Genomic DNA, 27505 nt, shown 5'->3' with positions numbered 1-27505 from the left:
CACAGCAGCCCACACTTACTCCATGTACCTGGTACTCTGACAGCGTGCTGTGAGGGTGTCAGACTCCATATATGGGCATTCCTGCTCAGGAGCACTGATTCAAGCAGCCCCTTCTATTCTAGGGCTCTCGTTCAGGCAGGAGGGGGGGGGGGCGGTAAGGGGGAGAGAGAGCAAGGAGACAAAGAAAGGAAGACAAAAAGAGAGGGAACGAGGGAAGGAAGGGATGGAGAACGTGAAGCCTCAGAGACTCATGACAGGAAGGTATCTGAGAATCATAGAGTGTGAATTAATGAAGGTGAAACCATTGATGCCTGCAGAGCATCACCACCTGGCATCTTTGTCCACTGCCCTTCACCCCAGTATCCACACAGCTTCAATTCAAAAGAAGCTCTGCTGAACAAGGCACAGGCCCATATAAGGCAAATTTAACCAAACTATTTATAAACCAAGGAGACAAGGCTTTGCCACAGCATGCTTCTACTCTGAAACCGAACATTTTGTTCCAGCACCCGTCTATGCAGTGTTCCTTCTGGAGGAGGAAGGAACACAGAGCAAACACAAACCACTACTGCTCCCTTCTGGTTCAGCAGGAGTACTGCATCATTCAGAACTGGTCTGGTTAAAACAAGACGTTGCAAATATTGGTGTTGTGTTCCATAAACCTTGCAATACATCACACCCTCACTGAAAAAAAAGACAGCTGAGTGGAACCTATCTAATGGAATTCATAATAGGCTAAGGTGACGCGTGATGCTATTTTATGTGCATGGGGAATTCATTAAGTTGTCTTGACAGTAACATAAAACATGTCAAAGGCACAAAGAGTGTAGTAGGGTCAACCGCATTTCAATGGCACCGCTAGGAACAATATCATTATCAGTAATTATGTTGATAGATGGTAGATGCAACACCTTCATCATAAATTTATGAGCACTAAAGTCGACCGTTTTAGATTCCGAGTAAGAGGGAGAGGAAGTGAAGACATCTTTCCTGGACAATAGCAGAGTTAAGCTGAGTCAATAAAACAGTCATCGACTCGGGCAACTAAACACAAATTATGGAGGAAGGATATTGATGAAACACACACAGCTCTTAAAAATGTTAAATGAACAATCGAACATTTATTTTGATGCAAATTACACAAAGTAAAATTACAATGACATTAGTATGTGTGTTGGGCCGGCATATAAATACAGATGTGTGGACATGGAGACGAGCAGCACAGGTAGAGATCTCATTTCTTCTTGGAGGAGAGAGCCGCCGCAGCAGCAGCAGCAGCCTCTGCTTTCAAGTGCTCCTCCCTTTGCTCTAGGAAGACCTTGTACTCGGCTGCTTCTAAACTGGAGGAGGAACAAAGGAGGGACAGAGAGTGAGACAGAGACTCCAGAGAATGTATACGTGCGTGTGTGTGTGTGTGTGTATCTGAGATATGTGATTCACCAAAGAATTGGTTGTCGAGGTTCTGCCTGACAGAAAGTGAAACAGAATTCACACTATTTTTAGCTCCTACCAATTAAATGGAAAACAAACTTACTCCTTAACAACCTTGATGCCTAGCGAACGGGCCGAGCCAATGATGCTCTTGACAACCGTCTCTAAGGAGGCATTCTGCATGGTGAAACACTCATCCTGAGATTTCACTTGGGCGATCTCATACACGGCTCGCAAGGACACCATCCCTGCAGTCTCATGGCCTACACACACACACACGCGCGCGGGCACACGCACACGCACACACACACCAGTGTAAGAAAACGATAGACAGAAGAAACAAGATGGCTTTAGTGGGTGAAAGAACCACAAAAATGTAAGAGCAAAAAGGAAGACAAAGTGAGGGGAGAGAAGTACAGGAACAGAATGGGTAAATCCATAATTCTCTTTTTCTACAAGGCATCACCTTTACTGCTACCTTCCTCTGCCTTTAATTGGCTGCATCAGATCCCCAGTCGATCATAAATATATCATCAATCAAAGAAATCCTGTTCGACCAGGGATCCGACAGAGGAGAGGCAGCCTCAACACTCACCGGTCTTCCCTGCCCCCTTCTCGATGCCCGCCGCCTGCTTCAGGAAGTAGGAGACTGTGGGCTGGCCAATCTTTATGTCATACGTCCTGTCAGGCTGGAGGTGGGGGGTCCATGGAGAACATCAGAGTGGGATTAGAGACGGATGTGGCAGCCGCATGCAGTGGAGGTTCCTGCTCTCAAACCTTTAATGTTACGTTGCCAAAGTAGGTATGTCCTGTCATAAGTAACCTCTCTATGTAGCAAGACTATTCATCACCCTCTATGAAATGGTCATTAGCTGGAAAGGCCCAATGCACTTGAATTGATTTAACCATTAGCAACAATCCTTTCTATTCAGCCTTGGTTAAAGCGGTGCACAGGGATATGGGAATAACTTGCATTTTTTCCCCCCTGTAACAAACTGACTCAGGGACAAGTGAGTACAGGACTGTTTAGGAATAATGGACAAAAAGAGAGAGAGAGAGGCAGATCATGGCCACAGGCCTTCAGCACTTGTTGAACATAAGCAATTCATAAGAATGGTAGGCCATAGAGCTAGTTATATAAATTCAACATATGATGCAACATATTCACAGAAACAGAACAGAACAATGTAGGGGTGGAACAAAGTTGTTTTCCCATGGGTTGATTGTGAGGGAGGCGTGATATCCAGCATCGACCAGCAGATGGTGATGATGAGCAGAGCATGCTGATGCTTGAACAGAGTCCTCAGTGTCAAAGACATGCTAAGGGCATCACAACCCCAGATCATCTCAACAAACCTCCTCAGCTATGCCATATGTGTTCAGATCAAAGCACAGACCAGATCACACCTACACATATACTGCTAAACTGCAGTAGGAGGAACAAAAAGGGCACAATACCAAATTAGTAAGGCATTGGAATGCTATGAATGATATGGACTCTAAAAGTACAAAACAGTCTCTCTCTCTAGTCTCTTTTACCATTATTTGTACCAAATGCTCATTGACTTCTAGAGCCCTTTGGTTAAAGATAGATTAATGAATGCAAACAAAAGGGCTTAAGAGGTACAGTATGAATAATGGAGGGTTCTGGGTAATGGCATGCAGCTACTAAAATCACTTCCAATCTAGGGTGGGGGTTGGCTCCAGGACCTAGTAGAGACCCACACTGGAGGCAACGACCTAGTAGAGACCTGGCTGGGGGCACGGAGGGGGAAGAGACCCATGCAGGGGATGGAAAACACACCTTGACATTGATCTTGATGGGGAGAGGAATGCCCTCCTTAATCTCCTTGGTTTTCTCATTGAAGTCCTTACAAAACTGCCCGATGGGGATCCCCTTCTGTGAGACGAGAAACAGAAAAGAGGCAAAGACAGAAGGATAAACTGTATTAAAATGTATGAGGAGTCTGGACCTGCAAACATTGTTCTGAACGTCATTCATGGCCCGCTTTGCTGGTGGAATACCAATGACTGGCTTGTGTCAGTCAATCCATCACCAGACTTGTGAGAGGGCTGAGTGTGTGTGCACGCTTGGCTGCCTGGTGGAGCGAGAGGGTCGGCAGGTGAGGCTGTGTGTGTGTGTGTGCCAGCCAATGAGATTGTGCAAGTGTATTAGTATCCTGTGTGGTCATGCGTGCCACCTTTTCACAACGAGGGTGTATGTGTGAGAGAGTGTGTGCCCGGCTATGACAGCACGCATGTGTTTGCCCTGTGGCTAGGAGACCCAGTGATGAATGAGTCTCCCATTCCCAGTCTCCTGCCAGGCCAACCAGAGAGAAAGCAAAATGGATGGGTGACATTAAGTCAACACCCGACCAGCCCCCATTCCCCTCCTCCTACCTCCACACACACACAAGAAAATCATTTCTCCAAGCTGAAATCCAAAGCAATGGCTGCTAACCAAGAATATAATTACAGTTGCTGAAATTTAAACTGACCTTCACCCACCATTTTCCCAAAGGCAACATCCTGATTAAAATGTTTGATTTCAGAAAGGCGTTTGAGGGCAAAAAGGGATAATTTTTTCATTTTACTCAGCCTAATGGAGCTACGAGCTACAATAAGAGCTGTGATGGAGCGTGCTGAGAGCCGGCCTCCAGATTGAAATAATGACTAAATGAGAAGGCATTCATCCTTCGACTGTCTTCAATGACACAACGTCTGTTGATTTGGGAGTAACGGAGTGTAGTATTCTGAAATCATCTTCACTCGGCAACTTTGAAACACCTGATGAATCTTAACCAGATCAGTCCTGTGTATCTCCACCACCGCAACAACTGTTACCCGTCTTCTGTGTGACTTGTCACAGAAAATGTCCCCAAACATGATAGAGGTTGCAGTGTACTGTGACTTTGCGACACAACCAACATTGTTTCCAGAGCTAAAGAGTTCCATTTGAATTATAATATCTCACTAATTAAATGGAAAAGTGTTCAGTCCCCAGAGCCTTGCCTCTCCTGCCTCCTCCTCACTTATGAATAGTAATTCCATGTCAACCCTCACCACTGTCTATTGCATGCCAGTCCCTCCCCTGGCCTCTCATAAAAACAACAGAGCTAAGTAAACAAGAGGAAGGTAGGCATGGGGAGGGATAGGGGGACAAAGGGACAGAGGAAGAACATTTGTAATTAAATATGGATTCATGTGAAAGCTGTGATGTTAGGGAGGGGGGGAGTCAAAGCAGGCCCTCCAGTGCCACGACACAAACCCTGCCTCACTTCCTTTCGACGTTCACTTCCCCCTCCCCTCCCCCATCAGATAATGATCTTCCTCTATCTTTTTTCTCAAGACTCTCCAGCCACCAGACAATGATATAAAGAGGACCTCCTGGAAACTCCGGAAGCCTAATGCTGTCAAGGAGTGCTTAAGTCCCCACACTGAGACATTACGCAGGCAGACAGGCGAGGATCTATGCTAAAGATAGACGGTAACAATGCCTCGGAAGGGCCGAGCAGAGCCGCAGATACACCCTAATGCTATTAAAGAAGGCCCGAATAGAGCCAAGAGATGGAGGCAACTGTATTCAAAAGACTTGCAGACTGGCATTAAAAGATGGACAATGAAAGTGACATTGCAGACAGTGGAAAATGAGAGCAAACTTGGAACCCACAGACGCAGAAGACATCGGACAGAGCAATCATCTTTTAATTAAAGCATTACATGAAGGTCTGGCCATGTCTGTGGTTGAAGATGACAGGGTGAGAGAGTTCCCTCTTTGCCCTGGACTTTTAATAGACTAATTGAAGTCATTATTGGGATGGAACCGTGTTGGTAATTGTAACAAGAGTGTTTCAAAGAGGCGGACGGGCTGGCATGCAATGAAAGCAAGGTTCACTTGGCTTCCAGACTTCCCATGACATTTATCGCAGGGAACTGGAACCCTCATATCTGTGCTCTGGCCAAAAAGCTCCTCTCTCTCCCTTCTCATCCTTCCATCTCAACATCTAATCATCCGGGAGTCCGAGTGGCCGACTAAATCCTCGCCCTCCCTCGTTCTCTCCTTTCTCCACCATGACTGATTGGAGCGGAGCTCTCTAGTGTGAAATGGCTGCAGCCCATCACCCAGGGCTGAGGGCTCCACACTGGCCCCGGACTGGGGACTGTCTTCAAAGGCTTCCCAGATCCTGGGCATCAGGATTAACACTAATCTACGGAGATATTCCGCCCGTCAAACTCAACCGGCGGCATGGCTAAATAATCGCGGCGATCCATATTGAGATTGGTGAATGAGAAGGAGTTATTGCATGTAATTAAGAGAGCAATTAGGAGTTTGCAATTACAATCTCTGACGTGTCGGCATGATTTGACCCTTCCATCGTATTCTCTCCTTACTTTCTGTCACTTCTCATGTTAATGTGATTGGCCTTTCAGCTTCACTAACTCTTTTTAACAAGATATAGTGCTGACATGGAAAAGAGGGAGGAGGGCAAGTGGAGGAATGCCTGGGAGGATAGCAGGGAGAGATGAGAGGAGAGATAGAAATGTGAGGTATGTTTGAGTGCTTACAGTGTGGACAGCAATCATGAAGAGTATTTGAAAAATGAAAATACAAGTTTGACCAGGATGAAATAAGTATATGTGTATTCTATAAATATGTGCACCTCAACTCTCATTTGAATAGGACATTGTATCAGGTGCATATTCATTTGACCTCTTCTAGAAGCAAATCAGCATGAAGAGGTTTATTTCTCTGTGACTCTGCATGTGGTCACTGGTGTCAGTAAGCGCGTGTGTGTGTGCGCGCGTGTGTGTGTGTCTGTGCAAGAGAGGGATGTAATGATAGTGGGTGAGAGAGGCAGAGAAAGTGGTGTAGGGAAGCGTGGCAGATGTAGATAGAGGACAGACATAGGATAGAGGGCCTTGGGGCAGGATTAATTGCCCCTGGCACACAAGGACAGCAGATAGATAGCCCTGGCAGACAGCTGTGGGTGGGCTGGGCAGGGGAGGGGGGTTAGGGTAGAGGAGGGAGGTATTCCAGAGGAGGGGTGGCGAAGAGGACACAGGGTTAATTAAACTCTCCAGTGTGAAACACTCTCCTTCATTACCACTATTACCTTGTTCATTTAATCCAGCCTGATGCTGCTGTTTCATCACAGTCATTGCTATCAGGACTTCATACACCTGATTAGACTGCCTTACCCTCCACCGCATGCTCTCAGCCCACCATGGACAGCATACATGGGCACTGCCAGGGAGATGCTGGGACACAGCAGTCAGCCGGTGGCAGGGATGAGCAGGGCATTCTCACCCCCTCAGTCAGCTGAGTCGAAATACAAATAGATTTTGCACACATGCAGTGCTATTGATTTATTTTGCCCAATTAAACACACTAAACGGTCCCAAAATATTACTCTGACCCGGGACGGCAGTCAACTAGAATAAGACAATTTGATGAACAGCAAATCCAAGCATAATTTTGCCAAACTATTTTGGGAAACTATATTGAGGGCTAGTCTGCATAACAAGCAAAACAGGTCAATCACTATCCTAGCCAGCCAGCACAGCTTTGTTCCAAGTACAGGCCAGTGGCTCCTCATGCAATGAAGCTATGAAGAGTGCTCCTCTTATATTATATGCTACATAATTCAAATGCACCAAGACTCGCTGCTTTGCTTTTTGGCCATTAACTGCCAAGTTTTTTTTTTGAGGGAAAGCTTGAGGGAAAACATTTTTTGGGGGAAATGCATCTTACCGAAACAACTTTTTAAACTCCATTAGGATCTCCTCAGCCTCTTGAAAGTGTTGTTGCCTTCGCTGCCACACTTGATTAATCATGTGTGTAGGGAGGCAGCAAGACGAGCAGGCCTGGACTCCAGGTAGTTGTCAAAGGATGGTGGTGGTCAAGGGACGACTGTGGAGATGGGGTCTAAAGATACAGTAGATATGAATACCACAGCCTAGAGTCTAGACACTGGGGCTGTGTGGGCGCTGAGGTAGACTGCTAGCATGGAGTTAAGAGCCTCTGCCAAGTTAAGGATTTAACACAGTAACAGTGAAGGCTGCTTGTTATGGGTAATGTGGGTTATTGTGTTGTGGAGGGAAATGGAAACTGTAGCATGACAAAGCAGTGGGGTGAAACGTGTTGGAAAGCTGGGAGCTCCGCTTGTGTTCCCGGATGAGCAGCGCTCTCGGGCCCTTGGTCCTTAGCATTCTCTGCTAGTCTGTAACCCTCGCGTCCTTCCTAACTTCTTGCCCCACTCATGTCCAAGAGGAAAGTGATGACAGTGCAGTGCTGAGGACTGTCCCCTCACCCCTCCACTCTCTCCCTCCCCGTCTGTGCCTGCCTGCTGCTCCCGGTCTCCACGCTGAAAGAGAGCCAGTGCTGAGTGACCTTCAACCACACCCACAGGCAACCAAAAGAAAAGAAGAGGGAAACGAGGGGGAGAGGACAGGACTGGTGAGAGGATAGAGAGGCAGCACTGAAGAAAGAAATGAAGAAAATAAGAAGAAAAAAACATCACAGTTCTCAGGGCATGGAAAATCTCTGAAAGCCAGTGGAGCGCATAGCTGGTTGTGACAAGAACGATGAGCCTTCTTTCCCCTTCCTGGTCTGATTAAGGCTCTCACTATGAGATGACCCTCAACACTCCGGCTGGTGTGGAAGAGAGAGAAAATGAAAGAGACCCTGGATCAAGATAGCCTGCTGAGAAGGTGGTGATTGAGAAATTGAGACGACTAGAATACTCTCTCCTCACACCTCTGTGGAAGCTTGACCTTTTCAATATGATACTATGAGGTCCTGAAAACTCACGCTGGAGTAACTCAAAAACCCATTTATTATATATTTATTATACCCATTCATATATATTTATTTCTTAACGAAATCGTTGCATGCGTACAACAAAACAAGAAAATAATTAAGGAGAGATTCAAAACAGTCAGATAGAAAGTCTAATTAAAGTTGCAACATCTGCGTTCTGAGACGTGTCCACAGGCTAAAGGAATCTCGCGCTCTATTTGTCGCCATGCTCTTTTACCCAGCAGGGCAGGAACCAAGGCAACGAACTGTAGACTACTTCCATACATTACGGAAAATTATGCAAATTTTCATTTCACTAAGTGGCATCAAGATGGTTATCGTATAACAAATGGACATAACCGTCAACTGCTCAATATTCTAACACACTGCCTACTAAAGTTATACAGCTGATGTTAAAAGGAGGAGGCAGCAAGGGGCGACACAGTGGGTGGGAGGGGGGAGAGAGAAAGAAGAGGGGGAGAGTCGAAGGCACGTAACCTGCCTACAAATGAACACCGCAATCATAAAGTCGCGACTTTCTTCGTAATCCAACACTCGTCGTACCGTAACGTTGGTAAAGAGCTTCGGTTTTCCAGACGACTCGTCTTCTTGTCAGGATATTGCGGGTTTTTCCTTAATGATTCCGCGTCAAGCATCAGTCCACTTCTGACCACTTCGACACCTCACAGCGAGACACCGGCCAACAAGCGCCGCACGGCTCCATCCCGAGTCATTGGATTTCCGGCTTCCAGACCGAGAGCAAGGTGTCAAATACAAGACGGACATAGCAGCAGATGGCACATGCTCCGTATACGATCCTGTAACAAGGGCTCGAGCTTCACTGACAGATCCAGTGGATATGAAAAAAAGCTACCTTTTGTAGATCTGAACTTGCTTTATTCAGTTAAACTCGAATGTGAAGTGGCGAAGGCTGGACTTCTTATGAGATTGGTAATAACCAAATTATGACTTTAGATGGAAGCAGTATAGGGAAAACATAAATTCAACGAATTTAGTTATGAATTACTGCCAATTCTATATTTAGAATTTATATACATATAGATGATTACATACAGTATATCTGGACTTCGATGAAAATCTGAGCGCTTGACTTGAATCGCTTGAATACGTGGTTTTCAACCAAGCCAAGAGGAGCGGCAAGAGCAAGAACGCATGCTTTGGGTAACTACAATCACTCTGAAACTGCTCAATTATGGCAGTCCATTACTGAAATGGCCATTACAGAACATGTGCCTGGAAGGGTTGAATGGAGGTTTTACTCCTGCTATTGCAGTGAGCACAGTTCACATGGAAAAATAAATTATAGGTTATATTAATAATAGTAATGGAAAATCTAGACTATTGAAGGATCAATATGTGTGATCCTGTGTGCGCCATGTGGCATTGATACAGTCACAGGGATCTTAAGTTATACCAATGTCCTTTGTTATATCAACAGATGTCATTTAGTCAGCCAGCAATATCCTCACTTGGATTAGATGGAGATTTGCACAATCCTATTATGTAGGTTTTCATTTTACATGTTCACTCAAAATTACTACTAATAATTGTAATCACACATGGAAAATCTAATTGTTATACTTTTTTTTTGTTCTGGTCTGCTGGCTAGGTGTATATTTTATTTAGTTGGTATTGAGACAAGCCTTTAGATGGTACTGTTTATAAAGATGAATTGGGAGTTTGGAGCAATTCATCTTCCTTTTATCTGCATCTATGTACACTTGGCAAACCTCCAGCATTTTTAAATGAACAGATGGGACAGATTAGAGGGTGTGTATGTTAACAAATTGCTACCTGTGTGTCTGTGTGTGTGAATGTGTGTATATCCTGTGAGTGTGTGTGTGGTGTGTGATGAAATGAAGGGATTCTAGTGCAATAATGTATTACCTGGGTTATTGGTGAAAGCATTCCTGCCCCACTGCATGCGCGCGCACACACACACACACACACACACACACACACACACACACACACACACACACACACACACACACACACACACACACACTGTGCTACACATGACAAACATGCAAGATGACATTCTATCCACCTAGGGCTGGGAAATAATAAACAAATATTTCACCTAAACCCCACTTTTACAAGCTATTACTCAAAGTTCCAGAGGAATAAGCTGCACTGGCATGTCAACACGATGTCATTTTCTAGTCGTGGGGAATGATGAATTTGGTCATTATTGATGAGCAGAGTGGACACACAGTGCTGTCATCCTGGCCACTCACTCAGAACCGAATAAATTATGGGTGTCGACAAGCCGTCAAAACACAAACACAGGCTGACAGAAAGACTCCAGGGTTTCTGGGTACAATTTAAGATGTGTGCTGAATTACTAAAACCGCCATGGGGAGATGAGAAAAAAAAAGAGAGAATGAGAAAGCCAGGGCATTGTGGCCATTCCCTCTCACCACGTGTTTGGGTTTGTTCAGATAAAGCACCAATTTTCAATTCCAATATTCTCTCAGTCAGCGGCTTGGTAGAATGCATTCAATTCCAGCACTGATAATCAAGTTGCAGGCTGCAGTGGAACAAGAGGGCCTCACAGATAATCAGATATTAGTGATGCTGGCGTCCATGTCTCTTCTCTCCAAGCCCCCAAGCAGAGTCGTCCATCTAGGTCCTCTCTCGTCTGTCTCATCTGTTTCAGCAGACTTATTAATGTCTTTAATTTCTCCAGATCCCCAGTGATGAATACATTTGAATTTATTCATACAGGCTAGCTGCTGGCACAGACTGTCCAGGAATATGGCATGGTTCACCCCAACCCCTCCTCTCAATATTAAATCACTTTCTGTTTGCATTTTCCTCCTTGCTCTCTTTCTCTCCCTCCCCTTCACTCCTGGTCTCCCCCCTAGTTTATTTATGAACTATTACCATCATGCAGTAGCACTTTATTAGGCATGTAGACAGCCAAGGATATAAATCTCACACTTTTCCACTCCAGCTCTCTCTCTCACGCACACACGTGCAGAGTGAGCTCAACATGGATGTCAGCTCCTGCCAGTCATGCGGAGGAAAGAGATGTCTGTCTCCCGTCACAGGCAGTTTACAAGTGCGTAAACACAGGTTACTTACAGGTAGCTGTTCTCTATGGGCCGCCTTGTTGACAATCGCTCACACGATCACCCGTTCCGAGTGTTGCCATCATGGCATATCAGGCCTTGTAATGGTTTCATATTAAAAGGCCATCAATCCAGTGGAGTGGTTGCCACCCCTGGCTGCTGCGGGGCTGACGGCCGCGTCCCCCCGTCTGAGCGCTGTCTCTCTCTGAGAGCCATGGTGCCCCCGGAGGCCCGCCAGCTCAATACGATAAAGAGAGGCTGCTTCGATTGCACCGTAAAGTCAATGATCATTTCTCACGGCGAGATCGATAGCGAGGTTTTATACTGTCCCACGGGCTGAAATATGGCCCGACGAGCACAAAAATGAACACACTCATATTCAACGGGTGTTGGATTACTGAATTAGTATCGCCAGCGTGCGCTCAAAGGCAGAACACGGAGTGGGCTATGGAAGGAGCCACCTTAAAAAAAACATTCTCAAACATATACAAAGAGTTATCAATATTCCGCCAAAATTAGAAGATAATTTATGCAGCGTAGAGAATGCGGCAGCCACAATGAGAATCAACAAGGCACACTAAACAGGCAGAGGAACAGGCTCCGACAGGGCGCCTGGCTGCGCTTCGACACAATTAATTAATAATGAATAAGGTAGAGACACGGAAGCAAAAACCTCCTTAAAGGAAAACCAGAAGAAATTCCCTGAGTTAGCTAGGGTAGACGGTTGGACTTTCATAGCAAGCGAGGCGCATTTGAATAAAACAGCCGCAGAGGAGGGATGAAACAGTCAAACAGCTCTTCAGCATGCATGGCTGGGGCAGACAACACTCCTGACCAAAGATGTGGAAGGTTCAGTGCTTATTTTGTCAGGAAAAACATTTCCCTCCATGGCAAAAAAGCATCAACCTACAACAGACATTGTTGAGCTTTGAAAACGAACCTTTAGAGCCTGCATCCTCCATGTCAAATGTGTCATGCACCAGATCAAGTGTAGAGCGAAACAGTGCCGTGGTCTGTTCCTGAGTTCTGCTGTGTGTCTAACGCTAGTTGTTTATCTCTCCCTGTGCCTCAGGCATGGTGCCCACGCCCCAGGTGTGCGTATCAACCCTGGTCACGGTCAGCACCATGGCAGTGGTCGACCTCTACCTACTGGAGCAGAGCATGCTGGGAGCTCGTGGTGGTGTTCCGGGACCCGGCATCTGGCAGTGCGTTGCCGTGTTGCTAGGCGACCTGTGCTTCCTCCTGGCACTGCGTTTCGTGTCGGCGGGCGTAGTGTCAGAGGCACAATCCCCTCGCCGTGGCTTCGCCAACGCTCTCTGGTTCCTCTTCCTGTCCCTGCTGCAGCTCAAGCTCTTCTTCGTGTGTCAGAACTACCGGCAGGAACGCCGTCCACCTGACCCGCTGGCCAGGAAGACTCTGACCCTGCTGCTGTCCGTCTGCCTGCCCTCGCTCTTCCTCATCCTGACGGGGGCCGACAACATGACGCCGCTGCGCAGGAAGCAGGAGGTGCGCGGGCGGCTGCTCTGGGTGGTGGTGGACCTGCTGGATGTGCTGGACCTGCAGGCGGGCCTGTGGGAGGCCCACGTTGGGACTGGAGGGCCTGGGGCAGGTGAGCTGGGCCTACCCCTGTGGGCTGAGGGCCTGGTGTTCTTCTACTGCTACGCCCTGCTGCTGCTGCTGCCCTGCGTGGCCCTCACAGAGCTGGGTGCAGCCGCCCTGCCTGGCCAGAGGGGGCCCCGCAAGGAAGCTCTGTACCCCTGGCTCAGCCTGGTCACCATCAACGTGTTCACGCTGGGCCTGAGGGGCACGGGCATGCTGTGGTACAGGGACCCACGCGTCTCCACCGTCTTCCTGGGGAAGAACCTGCTGGCCCTGGCTGTGAAACTCACCTCTGCCTGGGAGAGGCGCAAGCTGGACCGTGGGGGCGCTCGAGGGCCAGGGGCCAGGGCCGGGACAGAGGCAGGGGACACAACCCTGCCAAGCCAGAACTCAGAGCAGCAGAGAGAGGCCCAGGCCCAGGGGAAGACTTCCACCGGGCCTCCCTCCCGCTACCAAACACTGTCACGCTCCCACAGCCACGCCCACTCCACCGTCAGCCTGGACCATACAGATGCCCCACTGGGCCCCTCCTTTATCTCTCATGAACTCTAGAGACTCTTCAGCAGGAAAAGCTACTACAGACTCTTGGACACACACACATTAACACATTGTACACACATCCCTTGCTGTTTGGACAAGCCAGCGCAGTAACTCATTAAACTTGGATCACTTTGGTTAAAGGGATGATTTATCCAGCCAAGGGGGTGCTGGCAAACCTTAGGCTTTTGGTGTCTGAGGGGGAGGAAGAGAGAGGGGGGGGGAGGGCCTAGGGGTAGATGTACAGTCAAGTGCCTTCCTTTCCAAGGAGCTCCTATTCTCAGCACTGGCGTTGGTACATTATCTTGTGTGCCACGAGGGATTTGAGCATATGCTGTATGTACACCATTACGCTACTCCACAGCTGTTGTCGGTGTCGGCTGCACTTCCAGAACAGCCTCCAACAAACTGTAATAAAACGTTTCACACTCCTCCTGCTCTGTTGTGTACCGTGGGAGTGGTATTGGCAGGCTGTCACCTCCAACACGGATGGAACATGATCAGAAGTCGATCACTCACAACGGGGGGGGGGGCTCGGGGAACATCGTCCACAAAATCTTTCCAAACATCCACTGTATGAAAGCTAATGCTAAGGCCTTCCTTACATAACTTCACCAAAACCGAGTGTTTTGTATGTGAGACAGTAAGGGCGAGAGCTGGGGCTAGTGGAGGGAATCACAGCTCTGGACACATCTGAGGCGACGGGCCGTGTTAAGACTGCACATGAATGACACGCAGAGGAAGAGCCGTCATTTATCACAATTACACCAGCACCATCAGCTCTGATAGGCTGGCGGTAATCCCTCAGCTGGCTGTCTGCTTGTCTGCCTTTAATGTTGAAAGAGTCGAAAGATGTGATAGGGCGCGTGTGTGTGTGTGTGTGTGGGAGAGCGGGAGGGAGAAGGAGGGTGTGGGAGAGAGACAAAAATCAAGTTTGTGTGTGTGTATGTGAGAGAAAAACCACATGCACTTTCCAGGACAGGAGAGGGTCTATTCCATCATCATTAGTGCTCTCTAATGCACTGTGTGTAAACCTCTGCCTCCCCTCAAACCATTAATACTTCTATTAATTGAAATTGCGAACCATTTGTCAAAATGCTAAAAGCTTATTTGCTTCCACTTTATAGTTGATTTACAGGGCATATTTACAGGATGTGTTGAAAGGATAAAAAACTCACTCACTCACTCACCCTCACACACACATTCATTTAAAGTGGTGTATTATCTCGGGGGAGTTTCTCTCTGGTTCAGAGGGATTCGGGAGGGAATCAGCATGCCGATGAACTGTAGCGACAGAGTCCGTCTCCCTCTCCTCCTCCTCTCTCTCTTTCATCTCTCGCTCCCTTGCTCATTCTACATTTCAAACACACGTATTCTGGATGCACTCCCCGTTGGGCAGTTTTTCATATTTCTAATATAATGGCTGTAACTGCACCGGCAGCAGCCTCTGCAAATGACTACTGCCTTGAATTTGTCACACCTGTTAAGACCCCGATACAATGCTCAGCAATCCTCAACTCCCCTTGAATCTCAGCCCAGTCCCACACATAGTGGGAAACCAATGCTGTCTGTCTGTCTGTCCATTCTGCCCTTCATTTCTATCTAATGTCCTTCCTTCCTCTAACCATCTCTTTGTTCTTCTATTCCTCTTCATTCGCCTGTGTTAATTTCGATGTGGACTGTAATTATTATCCTCCACCAAAGCTGGCAGCTCCCCCCTTTTGTCTACTGCTCCCTCTTTTATTTCTCTCGTTTGTTTAAATTTGCCCTGCGGCCGACAGGCAGCCTACCTCTCTGTGCTTCCGCTGTCAAGGGTGGTTAGTTAGAGAAGGGGGGAAAAAAACCTTGGAGGAGTAGAGAGGGAAGATTAAAAGACCAGATTCAGCGCCTAAAGCAGAATGGCTGCCTACGGCCATTTATTTACAGTTTACTACCCACACACACACTCAGCCTACGATGGGGCAATTTAGCAAGGACACAGGGCCAAACAAGACAACAGAGCAACTGAGCACAAGCATATGGTAAATGCACTGCCTAATCCCGCCAAAAAGGCACCTTCAGACAAATATGACTTTGCTTTGCTTGGCTGCAATTCATCTCACCTCATTACCGTTGATGTCAAGGCATCTTTCCCTAAGACTCTGAAAGCCCCACAAGTATGGGAGGAGGAGAGAGACTTAACAGACAGATCTCTAAATCATTCATCATAGCTGAGCTCTCAAAGGGCACATCCACCACACACTTTTGGCAGGGACTTCCAAGTATATTTCATGAGCTACCGATGAAGCGCAAGATCCTGACAGTTGTCAGGATTGACACGGAATGGGCTGGACATGCTGGGAGGTGTGAGGTTACCTGTCCCAGGATAGGACCAAGCGGGGGTCCGGGAGCTGCCTGTCCTGCCCTCACGATGCAGCGGATCACACCCCCCATGTCCACCTTCTTCACCGCCTTGGCTGCCCTGGAGACCTTCGACATGTCAGTCTGTCTGTTTGTCTATCTCCGTATCTTCTCGCTGCCTAAGAGAAATCAACACAGTGCATGGTGTTAGCATTTAGGAGGAAACTAGCAAGTGAGCTGCTCTGTGATAGCAAATGCAACAAATCATTTACATGCTGGGCTCATTAAAAGGTAATGTAAGTTGATCGATACTGACACCTCAGGACAAGTCCATGGGTTTTTTTACTTTGCAGAAGTTGAGCAATTAGAAGCCATTAGAAAATCTTTGACTTCGATCTCTTGCGCGAGAGTCACCTATCCTCCAGGAATTGGTAGAGAGAGGATCAGACAGAGAGGGGAGTGAGGCCAGGCTTTGGTCTTGGCAGGGTTTAGGTTTCTCCATGATGAAACCACGGGATGCACTACAAATCCCTCCGTCTACCCTGCTCCCTCCACAGTCTCTCTGCTCTGATCTCGGCAAGGCCTCTGCACAGCCCTACCCATCAACAGGGGTCAGAGGACAGGCTGGTGTTACGGTAGGAGGGGCCAGGGGGATAAATGACACCATAATAAAAAGGAGGTGACAGATTCGTCACTCTCCACAGAGTAGCATGTCTACTTTCCCCTTCCACCTTCAAATGCATTACCAAATTACCAGTCAATTAGCAGAGTGGGGAGAGTGGGCTGAACTGCTGCCCTGCCCTGGGGAGGCAAACGGCATGAATAGCAGGTCTGCAGTCCTCCGACGGGGAGGCAGAGCGTCCAGATCAATGTGTGTGGAGGACAGACAAGTAGGAGGTTTGAGGTTTGGCCAGGTGATGCTGGGTGAGACCTACCCATCAATAACCGTGAGCACTTAGGTGGAGAGAGCGAGAGCTTTACTACCGATCCTGCATGGGCGACCGAGAGGAACAGATTACATCAACAAGAGGCGATAACGATCGGAAAGATGTATGGCTGTGTGCGCCTTTAAGAGTTACAAAGTAGAACTTTTCTCCTGTGAGGAAAGTTGGATTATCGTTCTGTTTAGGTAGTTATGTTGGCCGTGGCGCCTTAACATCCTGCTTAAGCGGGCGTTATCCAAGCTTCCCGTAGTGTCAAATCTTTAGAACTAAATTTTGTTTGAAAGCTAAACCCCGATATGTTTAGAATGTCACTCACGTTCAAACTACAAACTACATTTCAGCAATCAATTTCATGCTGCTCACCTAACGTGCTACTCTGCTGTTAAAAAATCTTGTTGGAGCTTCGATCGATTTGAAAGTCAGTCAGAAAATAAGAGGAGTGTGGACTGTTTTGACAAGTAAGGCTAATATTTCAGATTTGATGTGGAATAACAACTGCATCACTTAAAACTAGCTGACGTGAATACACTGGGTTCAATTAGTAAGTCAGATATAAATGTGATGTTCTTTACACCAACAAGACAATGTCATGGATTTGTCATTGAAATGCAGGATTTACACAGAATTATGGTAAAACACAAAAAAAGGAATGGCAGCACACGTTGGGATTGAACTTCAATTTGGGACTCAGGGAATACAAATTGAAAGTGCTGCAGGAATGACAGCGTCATGCTTTAATGCACTACAACTCCAATCTCTGTGAGCAGTAAAAATGAAAATAGTCGTTTCCTCTCAACATGAAATCACTCATCACAAGGCCAGGCACTGAGAGCTTGGGAGGAATTGACCTACATAACACCCAAGTAACAACTCAACTGACAGCACATTTCAAAGAGCATTGACAATAGACTGTGCAAATAGATACAGTACTTTAAACTCCTGCATGACATAACCCCAAGATTGCAGCCTGGTATGCTCTTAGCCATGTTATTGGTAGCAATCCCGAAGGAAGGGCAATGTCCTTTGTGAGTAAAAGTCTTTGCAAGTTAGAAACTTTAATAAATAAAAAAGGAGAGCCCCCATAAATAACATCAAGTCAAGCTAAGATAAGAGATCATTTAGCCTAGCTTAGGGCTTATCTACCCTAACACTATTGGTTGAATTGAATGAAACAAACATGGGCTTAGATCGCATACAGGGCAAAAAGCCAGAGCCAAAATGACTGATGAAAGCTGACAATACTTCAAAGAGAAAAACAGAAACATCCACATAAAAGAATCCAACAATTAGCAACAGGAACCAAACAAAACCCACAAACTGGTATGCTGCCCTTTTTTCAACTCTGCAGTGTGTGGGTGTTTTTTCCACCCTCAACAAATAAGCACATTTGATACAAGGGCATCAAATGACTCTCCAGCTACTTAAAAAAAGCTTCAAAACTCATTTTAAAAGTGCTTTGAAAAATGGCCACAAACACATCGGCACACCTAAAGCATGATAGTATTCTAATGCTTCTAAAACAAATAGACAATATTGTGAAATGATCATCAATAGAATGACACTTTGCCTCTACAACAGTCTGAGCCTGCTCTGGCAGACTGCCAGCACACTGTCTGTGTCTGGGGGTCCCTCTAGTGGCAGCCCCTATGAACTGCAGATGACAACAAGGTAGGAAAGTGTAAGGCTGTACCAAGTCATCAGGGTTACTGAGACGGAACTGTTGGGATTGTTCTCCGAATTGTCACTGACTTATAAGGAAGAAGGAAGAGAGAAGAGAAAGACAGGAGAGAATGTGAGAGTGGCCGAGGAGGGTTGAGAAAAATTAAAAACAAAGAGCAAACAAATCCATGGCTTTGTTAAAAGTTACTGCAAGAAACTGTCTTTTAAGACTTCACAACATGTTGACGACCCACGTGTTCTCCCTCTATCATCTTTACTGCCTTGTTCCAAATAAGATGGTTTCCTGTTACGTTTAAATCTCTGAAATTGACTGATACTTGGAAATAGACACATATACAACAAACCACTTTGTCCAAGGACAGAAAAAAAAACATCAATAATGTGAAGCTGTCCCGATGTAGGATACAACACCTAAAATATGTACTCTGTATTGTTTGCATTTGTATTCAGCAGTTTAACCCATTCAGACCATTATTGATTGCAGAATGTAATGAAGTTTTAGTCTCAGGGCCAATGAAAGTGAATTTGGCTAAGTCCAAGCTAAAATCCACAAAATGGAACATGTAAGTTGATAAGAAAGACCCATTTTGTCTCCGAAAAGTTATTTGACTAAGCCCAGTCCAGTAATGAGTTACAAAATACATAAAACGTTTAAAAAAGTTATCAAAGTTCAAATCAAGTTAAGCATGGAATAAAAAAAATAATCTAGAACAGACAAATGCTACAGAATGGAACCTTGAAGACCAATTCTTATATAAAATTACCTCCATTAAAAACAGTATTATTTACACTAGTCTGTTAATACACTGTATTGTAACAAGTTACTGCTTTAGTTCAAGTTACTGTTTTCCTTTCATAGCTCGACAACATCCCACCATGTTTCAGCACACATTTGTAATAGAATAATAATAACAAATTGGATCATATTTATGGATAAACTTTTTCAGTCCCGATCATTTTCTCGGAGTCGACAGTGCCCTATTGCGGACTAGCTAAGTTTATCTAAACAAATCGCTAACTACTGTAGTACATTGCCTACTGAAGGCAAGTACTGTATCAGCAGGTAGGTACGCAACTTGTCTAGTTTAGCAAGTAGGCTGTAGTGATCCTGCCTTCTCAAAATGTTAAGACTAACATGTATGTATTGTGCACGGAATGGTTTGTGGAAAATTGTGATGGCAAACATGAGACATTTGATTTAGCAATTTAGCTAGCCTAAAAGAGCATTGCAGACTGAGCCACATTGTTGACACTTCCAGCAAGGTAAAAAAGAAAAGAAAAACGACGTATAAATAAAAGAAAATATAACCGAAACCAGTCACGTGTGCATTTCAAATCAAACTACAAAATATTTGGTTTATCATACCTTTCTAAGTGGCTCAGCATTAATTCACCAGAAGCACCTTCACGTCGTAACCACGGTTCAGGGCGCAGACATCTTGAAAACAACCGAAGAGCGAGCATCAAGCACTAATGCTGCCACCTACTGGAGCGGAGGGATTCGTCCAGTTAAGGTCTAAAATCAAGGTCTTCAGTTTTCAGGGAAATCACAGTTTATGTCTTGCTCTTCTTCTTCTTGCATACTTTATTTAAGTCTCAGTCAAGAGTATAGTTTCCGTTCATTCAACCTGGGACCTTAAATATTCGATGTAGTATCCCCTCAGCAAGCTTTTAAATTCTACATAATATTAATTGGAATAAATTAAATTGAGATTTGTTTGTCTTGGTTGTATGAGAATATTTGTTTTTACTTTGTTATATGCATATATGCTGCAACCAAATTGTCCTGAGGGAATTCCGAAACATGACCTGAACTCATGCACGTTGATCTCATTAATGTAACCGGTGGAACCTGAAAAACCCCAACTACTGGGATTCATTTTAGTGTATTGAGAATCCATCAAAAGAATAACAACTAATAAAGACATTTAATGAAACTAATATAAAAGCTTTATTAATAATTTCATAGGAATATACAAGGAATTTGTGAAATCATTCATATAACAAACCTTCATAATTTCCTTGGATATAAAGAGGCATGGAGTTCTAATCCAGATCTCTTTTACACTACAAACAAGTCCAGAACAAGAAATACTTCCCCCTTACATGAAAAGTGCTCCTAACCATGAACATTTTAATTAAAGTGCTTTAACGTTATCCGTAAGAGATTTGAAACTCAAACCATACATGGAAAAAGTTCTGTCACTTCCTAACAGTAACACAATAGAGATAAAAGTTTCAACAGTGTCTGGCTGGTATGCCACTTTTTTTAGCCACAAGATTGTGTCTCAGAACATATTTAGGTACTTGAGGTGATTTTTAAAATTATTATTTAATAAGATTCAATACTAGGATACTCACAATAATTTCTCCCTATGAATGCGATACAATTCAGATTTTCTAAAATTACAGTTGATCTAAAACCATGATTACCCTGAGAAAACATAGCCTTGCTAACATTTTATGTAATCAATGCAGGTGGTTGACATTCACTTTCCGCAATGCCATGGCACTAATATTTAAGGCATCTTCACCGGGAAGAAGCTCTCCCAACAGGAATGAAAGGAGCATCTTTACAAATAAAAGAGAGAACATTTATTTTAAGTCTTCTCAAAAAATGTCAGTAGCCTTTTGAGGTGAATGTAAGGTAAACACTTTCTGATGGTAGACATACTCACATAAACCAGCTTCTTGTTTTCTTCACAATCCTGAAAGAGTTTAAAGACAGTCTCCATGTCTGACTTCTTCAAGATTAAATAGTTTGAATCTAGAACGAGGGCATGATGTCTGTCAGTTCACCAACACTGATTCCTGTCATGGACTGAAAGGTACAGAACACTAATGAAAATTCTGTAAGAGAAAAGATCCATCACGTACATCTGGCACTGATGAGATGGTGAGCTCGGTCTCTGGTCTCACTCTTGTCCTCAGAGCTGCGAGGGGGCCTGGAGGGTCTAGGGGGCGCTAGAGAGGTCTGGGACCACTTCTCACACAGGTTGTCAATGTAGGAGGCCATGTGGGCTTCTGTAGGGTTCATCTTCTTTAGGAAGCTGTTCACTTTCCTGTAGACGATTGATAGATTATCTTGGTTGTTGGAACATAACAATTAACCAATGTGCAAGAGTACGTCAAAACATCTCTTACTTTTTTAATATCGGCGTTACCGGTTTCAGAATTGCATCAAATATGTTTATGAGGATGGAATTACCTATGAAGAAAATAAAACTTGATTATGCGATTTTAAATCTCCTCAACCGTAACTTACAATTTCAAATAACCAAATGGGGGCACCAGAACTAACCAGATATCTCTTTCAATAAATCAAATATAGCTTTTGTGGCTTCCAGTTGCTCGCAGCTCGTTTGGTCCTTTTTTAAAGACGGTGACGCGTCTCCCTTGCCAACAGTCCCTTGGACTCTTCCTTTGATCCTGGCGATCCCCCCACAAATACTGGGTGACATTTTTTCTTTAGTTTTATTCGACTTTGCACAAAAACTACGCCACAAAGTATGGTCAGGAACGTCCCACGGTGAGCCTGCATCATTACTGGAATTTGTCTTACAGTCAGGATCAATCTTGTATTCCCGATGAGATGCTTCACTGAATACCAAAGACTCCTCCGACCTGGATATACCTCTACAAAAATATTTCTTGCCTACCAAGTTTTCAGGGTTGTCCATTTTGTCTTGTGAGGAGGTTGCAATATTAGTCATGGAGCAGGATTTCACTGCAGGTTCACTCTCCTGTTCCCTCTTGCCCTCAAAAGATTCTGAAGGAACGACACATTCAGAGATGATGATAGTTGGGAAAGATGCATCAGTCTCCTCACCACTGACATCCTTTTCAGGTTCAGGAGAAGAGTGTTGAGTTTCTGACTCTGGTGGGAGATCATCCTGCTTGGCTTCCACTCTGGGATTGTTTTGCTGTGTAAGCAGAAGAAAGAGCACCTGTTATTGTCAGTTTACTCAGATCCTTTGATCTTCACCTCAACCCACATTGTCTGCAGGTGAGTTCCTTAAGTAAGACAAACAGGTTCTTTATCCTGAAATCTTTTCATGCATGTATACGCTTTTTTAGATGTAAAACACAGCTGTCACCTTAGCCTTCTTTGGTGACCAGGGAATGGGATGCCTACCTCATCTTCCTCTTTTCCTGGGGTCAGGAAGTAGGCCAGGCCACTGAGGAGACCCCATACTCCCCCATTATGCTCCTCTTCATTTAGCAGTTTGTCCAGCGGGCAGAGGAATTGGAACACTGGCTGACTGTGGCCAATCACATCATCAGAGATCATCCCCTAAATAAAAAAATAAAAAAAACTAAGTTGTAGAGAAATGGTATGTCTTCATTTAGTAAGATTCCAGTCTACAGTATGTGTGTGTGTTAGTGATAATCGGTTAAAGTTTGGGTAAGGAAATATGCTAGTGCACCTGCAAGTACAGTTCCAGAGAAGTCCTGGCTTTCTCGTCCATCTCTTCACCACCTGTCTTCTCAGAGCCCTCCTCCCCCAGCACAGCCAGACAGGGTACATTAGCAGAGTCCTGTGGAAGAAGTGAAAAAGTTCGATAAATACTACTTGACACAGGCTACTCATAAAATAAACTGAAATGTCAGAATAATGGCAGCCTAGGGTAATAGAATACTATGTTCTTTAATGAATAGTAAAATGCAAACTTCCAATGACCTTTCTTAGGCACTGTTTCGTTCTGGCACAAGACTATTATGTTAAAATGTCAGGGAGCCATGAGTGAGACAAAGCAGTTTCTCTACAACTGTTCCTGACCTGCCATCTATTGAGGAAGTAGATGACATCCGTACGGCTCTTTATGACATCCCACTGAAGGTTCTCTGTATTGTCTCTCTCCTCCAAGTGAATGGTAAAGCACAGCTCCTCGTCATCCCTCCTCACCTACAGTGCACACAAAATAGTCACATTTCACATTCAATTTGGACTCCAACAGGAACAAAATAAAGGTCCCAATTTTACCCAGTGTCTTCTTTAGAAAACACGTTTAGCTAAAGTTATGTTCCACACATACCACAGTACAAGAAACACATTTGGGACTCACCTGAGGAACACTGACCGCCCAGTGCCCGACCCGCCACATCTCATACGACAACTTGAACTCCATCATGTCCTCCTGGACGATGACCAAGTAGTTTTCTAGATCACTATCCTCCTAAAAAGAAAAAAATAAGGAAACTCAGACCGCTGAGCGGTGAGGGAATCGAGCTTCCAATCAGAAAGTTGACGGTTCAATTCCCGTCGGTGACAAATTATGTTGTGTCCTTGGGCAAGGCCCTTCACCCTACTTGCCTCAGGGGAATGTCCCTGTACTTACTGTAAGTCGCTCTGGATAAGAGCATCTGCTAAATGACTAAAATAAAATGAAATGATCTTAATGCTCACTTCCTGATCACATGTAAAAACATGGTGGAAAAGCTTCCAAAAACTATTTGAGTAAATTAGCTGGTAGACAACACCCATGCTTCAGTCCCACTAGACACAGGAGGGCCCTTCTTACACTGTCAAAGTTCTGTTGGCTGTGAATGGACCCTTCTCTGCTACTCGCTTCATCTTCATTGGTCAGACCACTTTGGGCGGCTATGGCCCTAAACATCAGACTCCTCTCCAATTCCTTAATCTTCGTCTTCTTTTCTTTCTTAGTCTTCATCTTGTCAAGAAATTTAGACCAGCCTTCCTTTAACTTGTTGGCTGGAAATAACAAACATCCAGGTTATCAAATGTATTTTGATGGTGTAGAGGAAGGATTATGGCAAGCAATGTATATAAGTGTACAAACACCTTTCTTTTTGGACTTGCTGTTAATAGCCTGAGAGTCCTCAGTCCCATCCTTTGCACTGAAGCAGTGAGAAACACAAAACCAGATTATCCTCTCACAGTTGCTTCTACATAGGATGTTAACACCATAGTTCAGAACATAGTTTTTATATATGAGGGGAGGACTGCTGCTGTGCTTTGAGAACACCCACTCAGACTCACCCTGTACTGCCCTCGAGAACACCCGCTCAGACTCACCCTGTGCTGCCCTCGAGAACACCCACTCAGACTCACCCTGTGCTGCCCTCGAGAATACCCACTCAGACTCACCCTGTGCTGCCCTCGCTCTCCTGAGAAGCTGGAGAGGCCCGGTCAGAGTCCGACTCACACAGATCTTCCTCTGAGTTCTTGGGAGACACTTTGTCCAACTGACTCACAACCAGCTGGTTGAGGTTGTCAGGATCAGAGAGCCAGATCACCAGCGATTCCAACACTGCACACCAACACAGAAACATATGCAATCCGATTCCGTAATAACAATGTCCATAAATGTGGACAAAACGCAAATATAGAGAACAAGGGAATACTGGAAAGAGAACATGAGATGCAAATGCAGTTTTCTGTGTTCTGGGTAAAATGTCTAGAAACCTGCAGTGGGAAACAACAACACAGCATGCAGTTTCATTGGTTGCAACTAACAAAGTGTCTGTACATTTATCGTGCAACACGAAGCAATAACCTGTTGCGCTGAAACTGCACAATGTCTTGTGACCACTGCATTTTTATGTTTATATGGTTAAAACAGGGTACTAACTGTCAGGAAAATATCTTACCCTTAAAGGTCGTTGTTTCATTTAAAACACAGCGGTTTATATCTAGTCCCCATAGAGATTCAGGAAACAGATTTTGTACCAGCGTTTCAGCAAAACCTCTGAGAACTGCTACTTCTTCTGCTCTGGAGCTAAACAATGGCTCTCTGAAATACAGAATGTACAGTTTGAACAAACTTGTCATCTACAAAATATGGCTACACCTTAGGGTACGGATAGATTTATGAATGCTAATATTCCATGGTATGTCAGCCCCTCACCTAACAGACTGTTTGGAATTACGCAAATGCTGGGTCAGAATGCGAACGCAACCCACACTTGCAGCACAGACGTCAAAGTCTTTGGCTTTGTCAATAATCTGGTCGAAGACACAGTCAAACTCCCTCCACAGCACCTGGTGGAGTGGCTGACTGTCGCGAGGTTCTGGGAATGTGTACCAGGGGAGGATCAGCTGGACATACGCACACTCAAACACTGAAGAACACAATCAAAAACACAGACATGCAGTTAACAGACCAAATGGAACAGTAAAGGTATTTGCATTATATTCTTAAGTGTATTTGTGTATTTTCCACCCTCATCTTTGTTCCCCATATCCCTTTAAGGTCATGTAATTTAAGTTCCACGAATCCTCAGACTGACTTGTATGGTTTGCATTCCACTGACACACCTTGCAGAAGAGACTTCTTTACATGAGGATACAGTGACTTCTCTGTTTTTTTGGTGTTATCAGTCACATCAGTGTCACACAAAAGTTCTTCCGCTTGCTGCAAGACAATTCAAAATATGTAAAGCAATACAGTATGCATGTACATGTAAAAAAAAAGTCACTAGTCTAGTGTCTGTGTTTACTAAACACTCGCCATTTGTTTGGGGCAACAACATTTGCATGGTGTCTAATGTTTGTTATTATTTCTCACGTTTTGTTCTTGTGTAGCCTACACAATTGTGTTAACCCTTTTCCATAGACTGACAAAACAAGGGAAAGCAATCTTTGTAAACTAGATCCTTTGTAAGATGAATAACTTAAATGGGTTTTAGTAGAATATGTATCTGATGAATGTATGCATAATTACATTAACATCACAAGTTTGAAAAATGTGCCGACATTGTGCAGCAATATGACACCCTGCTGCAACATTGTAACACACTACACACAGGCTGTGAATAAGTAACACTTAAGTGAAATAGTTCATGAGCGTATAAATTAACCGTTTCTTCACCAGTAAAACGTTCTTCTCTGTCACCTCGTCTGTTTGAGTACTGCTTTCTCGACCAACGGTCTTGAGGTTAGATGAAGTTGATGGAAAACATAAAAAACATAAAGCGAACTGAGTCAACGTTCGTCCATAGTCTGAAAAATACCATAGAAACCCGAGAATGAAAGCGATCGATAAACGCCACCGGTACATCTTTTTCTATTTCCAACACTCAAATCTTATGGCATGAGCTCAATAAACTTTAAAGATACTTTTTAGTCTCAACAAACTTGCATTACTTTACACGCACAGTTCGATGTATGTAGGTTTTGCATTCTCCAAAACCCTAAGGGAAGAAAAAATGTGCTCTGGAAGACCCGTGATTGGCTACACTGTGAATGTGCATGTCTTCGTATCTGCAACTGATTATATTGGTATGCCATCTACAGGTCAGTTGTATATGAGAACTATTGGGAGATTTCCATTCTTCAGCCTGTTACAAGGCTGCAGTTGACCAGGCAAAAAGATCACGTAAAAAGTTGTAAAAACTGTAGAAAGAAACAACCTGTTACTTTAATGCATTTTCTATATAGTGTCAACTAGACACAAATATAGGAAAAAGCATTTTGAATATCTCGCATTAGATTAGATGGCAAAGCTACAAAATGTAGGCTTATGTGAATGAGGAAATACTGTGAAGCAGGTTTATGACGATTCACCACATGATGGCCCTATCTGCAGATATATTGTCAGAAGGTTTTCGTTCAGTGTTTTTTTCAGCGTTTTCTCAAATGCTGGTATTGCAGTGACGTGGCTGAGACACATATGATGATAATGTCATGAAAATGAATACACTATACAGCCCATTCCTTTTTTATGAATTAGATATGTTCTCTTTGTTCTTTCAAAAATCACTGTGAGAAGTAGATGATTTCCTCTACCGTAGAAGGAATGGTCAAGGGGAACTCAAGAGTCAACCTGACTTTTCAAATTATTGATCAAACATTTATTATTTATCATTCATCAATAATTGCCAGGATGATTTCTAAATCAAAGAGAGATTACTACCATCTTGACACTCCTCACCTTAGGAAGGACAAAACATTACAAAACTGGAGAATAAAATCCGTTCTGGATCTTAATGTTCAAGACAATACCCTTGCTAAGCAGGCACAACCAACATGTGTGGCAGCAGGACAATCAATAACCTTGACCTCCAGTACAATACTGCTGACAAGCAGGCACGTAGGATATGTCGCAGCCACAACG

General features: G+C 44.5%; 3 protein-coding genes across 3 annotated transcripts; 1 reads left to right on the top strand and 2 right to left on the bottom strand.

Annotated features, from left to right (window-relative positions):
* Positions 1-1092: 1092 nt before the first annotated feature.
* mrpl11 (mitochondrial ribosomal protein L11) lies at positions 1093-19909 on the bottom strand. The gene is made up of 6 exons (XM_084684741.1): positions 19795-19909; positions 15820-15983; positions 3236-3331; positions 2027-2120; positions 1535-1694; positions 1093-1340 (listed from the first exon to the last, which is right to left on the bottom strand). The coding sequence occupies exons 2-6, from the start codon at positions 15940-15942 to the stop codon at positions 1235-1237; spliced, it is 579 nt and encodes a 192-aa protein (XP_084540867.1). The 5' UTR covers positions 15943-15983; positions 19795-19909; the 3' UTR covers positions 1093-1234.
* On the top strand, positions 12403-13588 carry tmem265 (transmembrane protein 265). Its single transcript, XM_084684740.1, has one exon. The coding sequence runs from the start codon at positions 12403-12405 to the stop codon at positions 13477-13479; it is 1077 nt and encodes a 358-aa protein (XP_084540866.1). The 3' UTR covers positions 13480-13588.
* A 473-nt stretch (positions 19910-20382) lies between the features above and the next one.
* Positions 20383-26549, bottom strand: LOC146302462 (uncharacterized). Its single transcript, XM_084684739.1, has 16 exons — positions 26261-26549; positions 25708-25804; positions 25298-25511; positions 25041-25183; positions 24538-24700; positions 24232-24287; positions 23951-24141; positions 23495-23605; positions 23209-23334; positions 22856-22966; positions 22564-22722; positions 21730-22351; positions 21573-21636; positions 21306-21490; positions 21107-21195; positions 20383-20999 (listed from the first exon to the last, which is right to left on the bottom strand). The coding sequence occupies exons 1-16, from the start codon at positions 26447-26449 to the stop codon at positions 20898-20900; spliced, it is 2622 nt and encodes an 873-aa protein (XP_084540865.1). The 5' UTR covers positions 26450-26549; the 3' UTR covers positions 20383-20897.
* Between the last annotated feature and the right edge of the window lie 956 nt (positions 26550-27505).

This window comes from Hypomesus nipponensis, chromosome 1 (assembly GCF_054491055.1).
Source record: "Hypomesus nipponensis isolate SF chromosome 1, ASM5449105v1, whole genome shotgun sequence".
Taxonomy (NCBI): domain Eukaryota; kingdom Metazoa; phylum Chordata; class Actinopteri; order Osmeriformes; family Osmeridae; genus Hypomesus; species Hypomesus nipponensis.
Note: the sequence above shows the minus strand (reverse complement) of the source record. Positions and strands in the feature narration are given on the sequence as shown.

Coding starts and splice junctions, on each gene's coding strand:
- tmem265 (XM_084684740.1), top strand. CDS start 12,403: ATGGTGCCCACGCCCCAGGTGTGCGTATCAACCCTGGTCACGGTCAGC.
- mrpl11 (XM_084684741.1), bottom strand. CDS start 15,942: ATGTCGAAGGTCTCCAGGGCAGCCAAGGCGGTGAAGAAGGTGGACATG. Junction 2,121..3,235: donor CCATCAAGATCAATGTCAAG/GTGTGTTTTCCA, acceptor CCCCACCTCCAG/CCTGACAGGACGTATGACAT. Junction 1,341..1,534: donor GGCATCAAGGTTGTTAAGGA/GTAAGTTTGTTT, acceptor TTCCTCCTCCAG/TTTAGAAGCAGCCGAGTACA.
- LOC146302462 (XM_084684739.1), bottom strand. CDS start 26,449: ATGTACCGGTGGCGTTTATCGATCGCTTTCATTCTCGGGTTTCTATGG. Junction 25,184..25,297: donor AATTCCAAACAGTCTGTTAG/GTGAGGGGCTGA, acceptor TCTGTATTTCAG/AGAGCCATTGTTTAGCTCCA. Junction 24,288..24,537: donor GAGAGCGAGGGCAGCACAGG/GTGAGTCTGAGT, acceptor TCACTGCTTCAG/TGCAAAGGATGGGACTGAGG.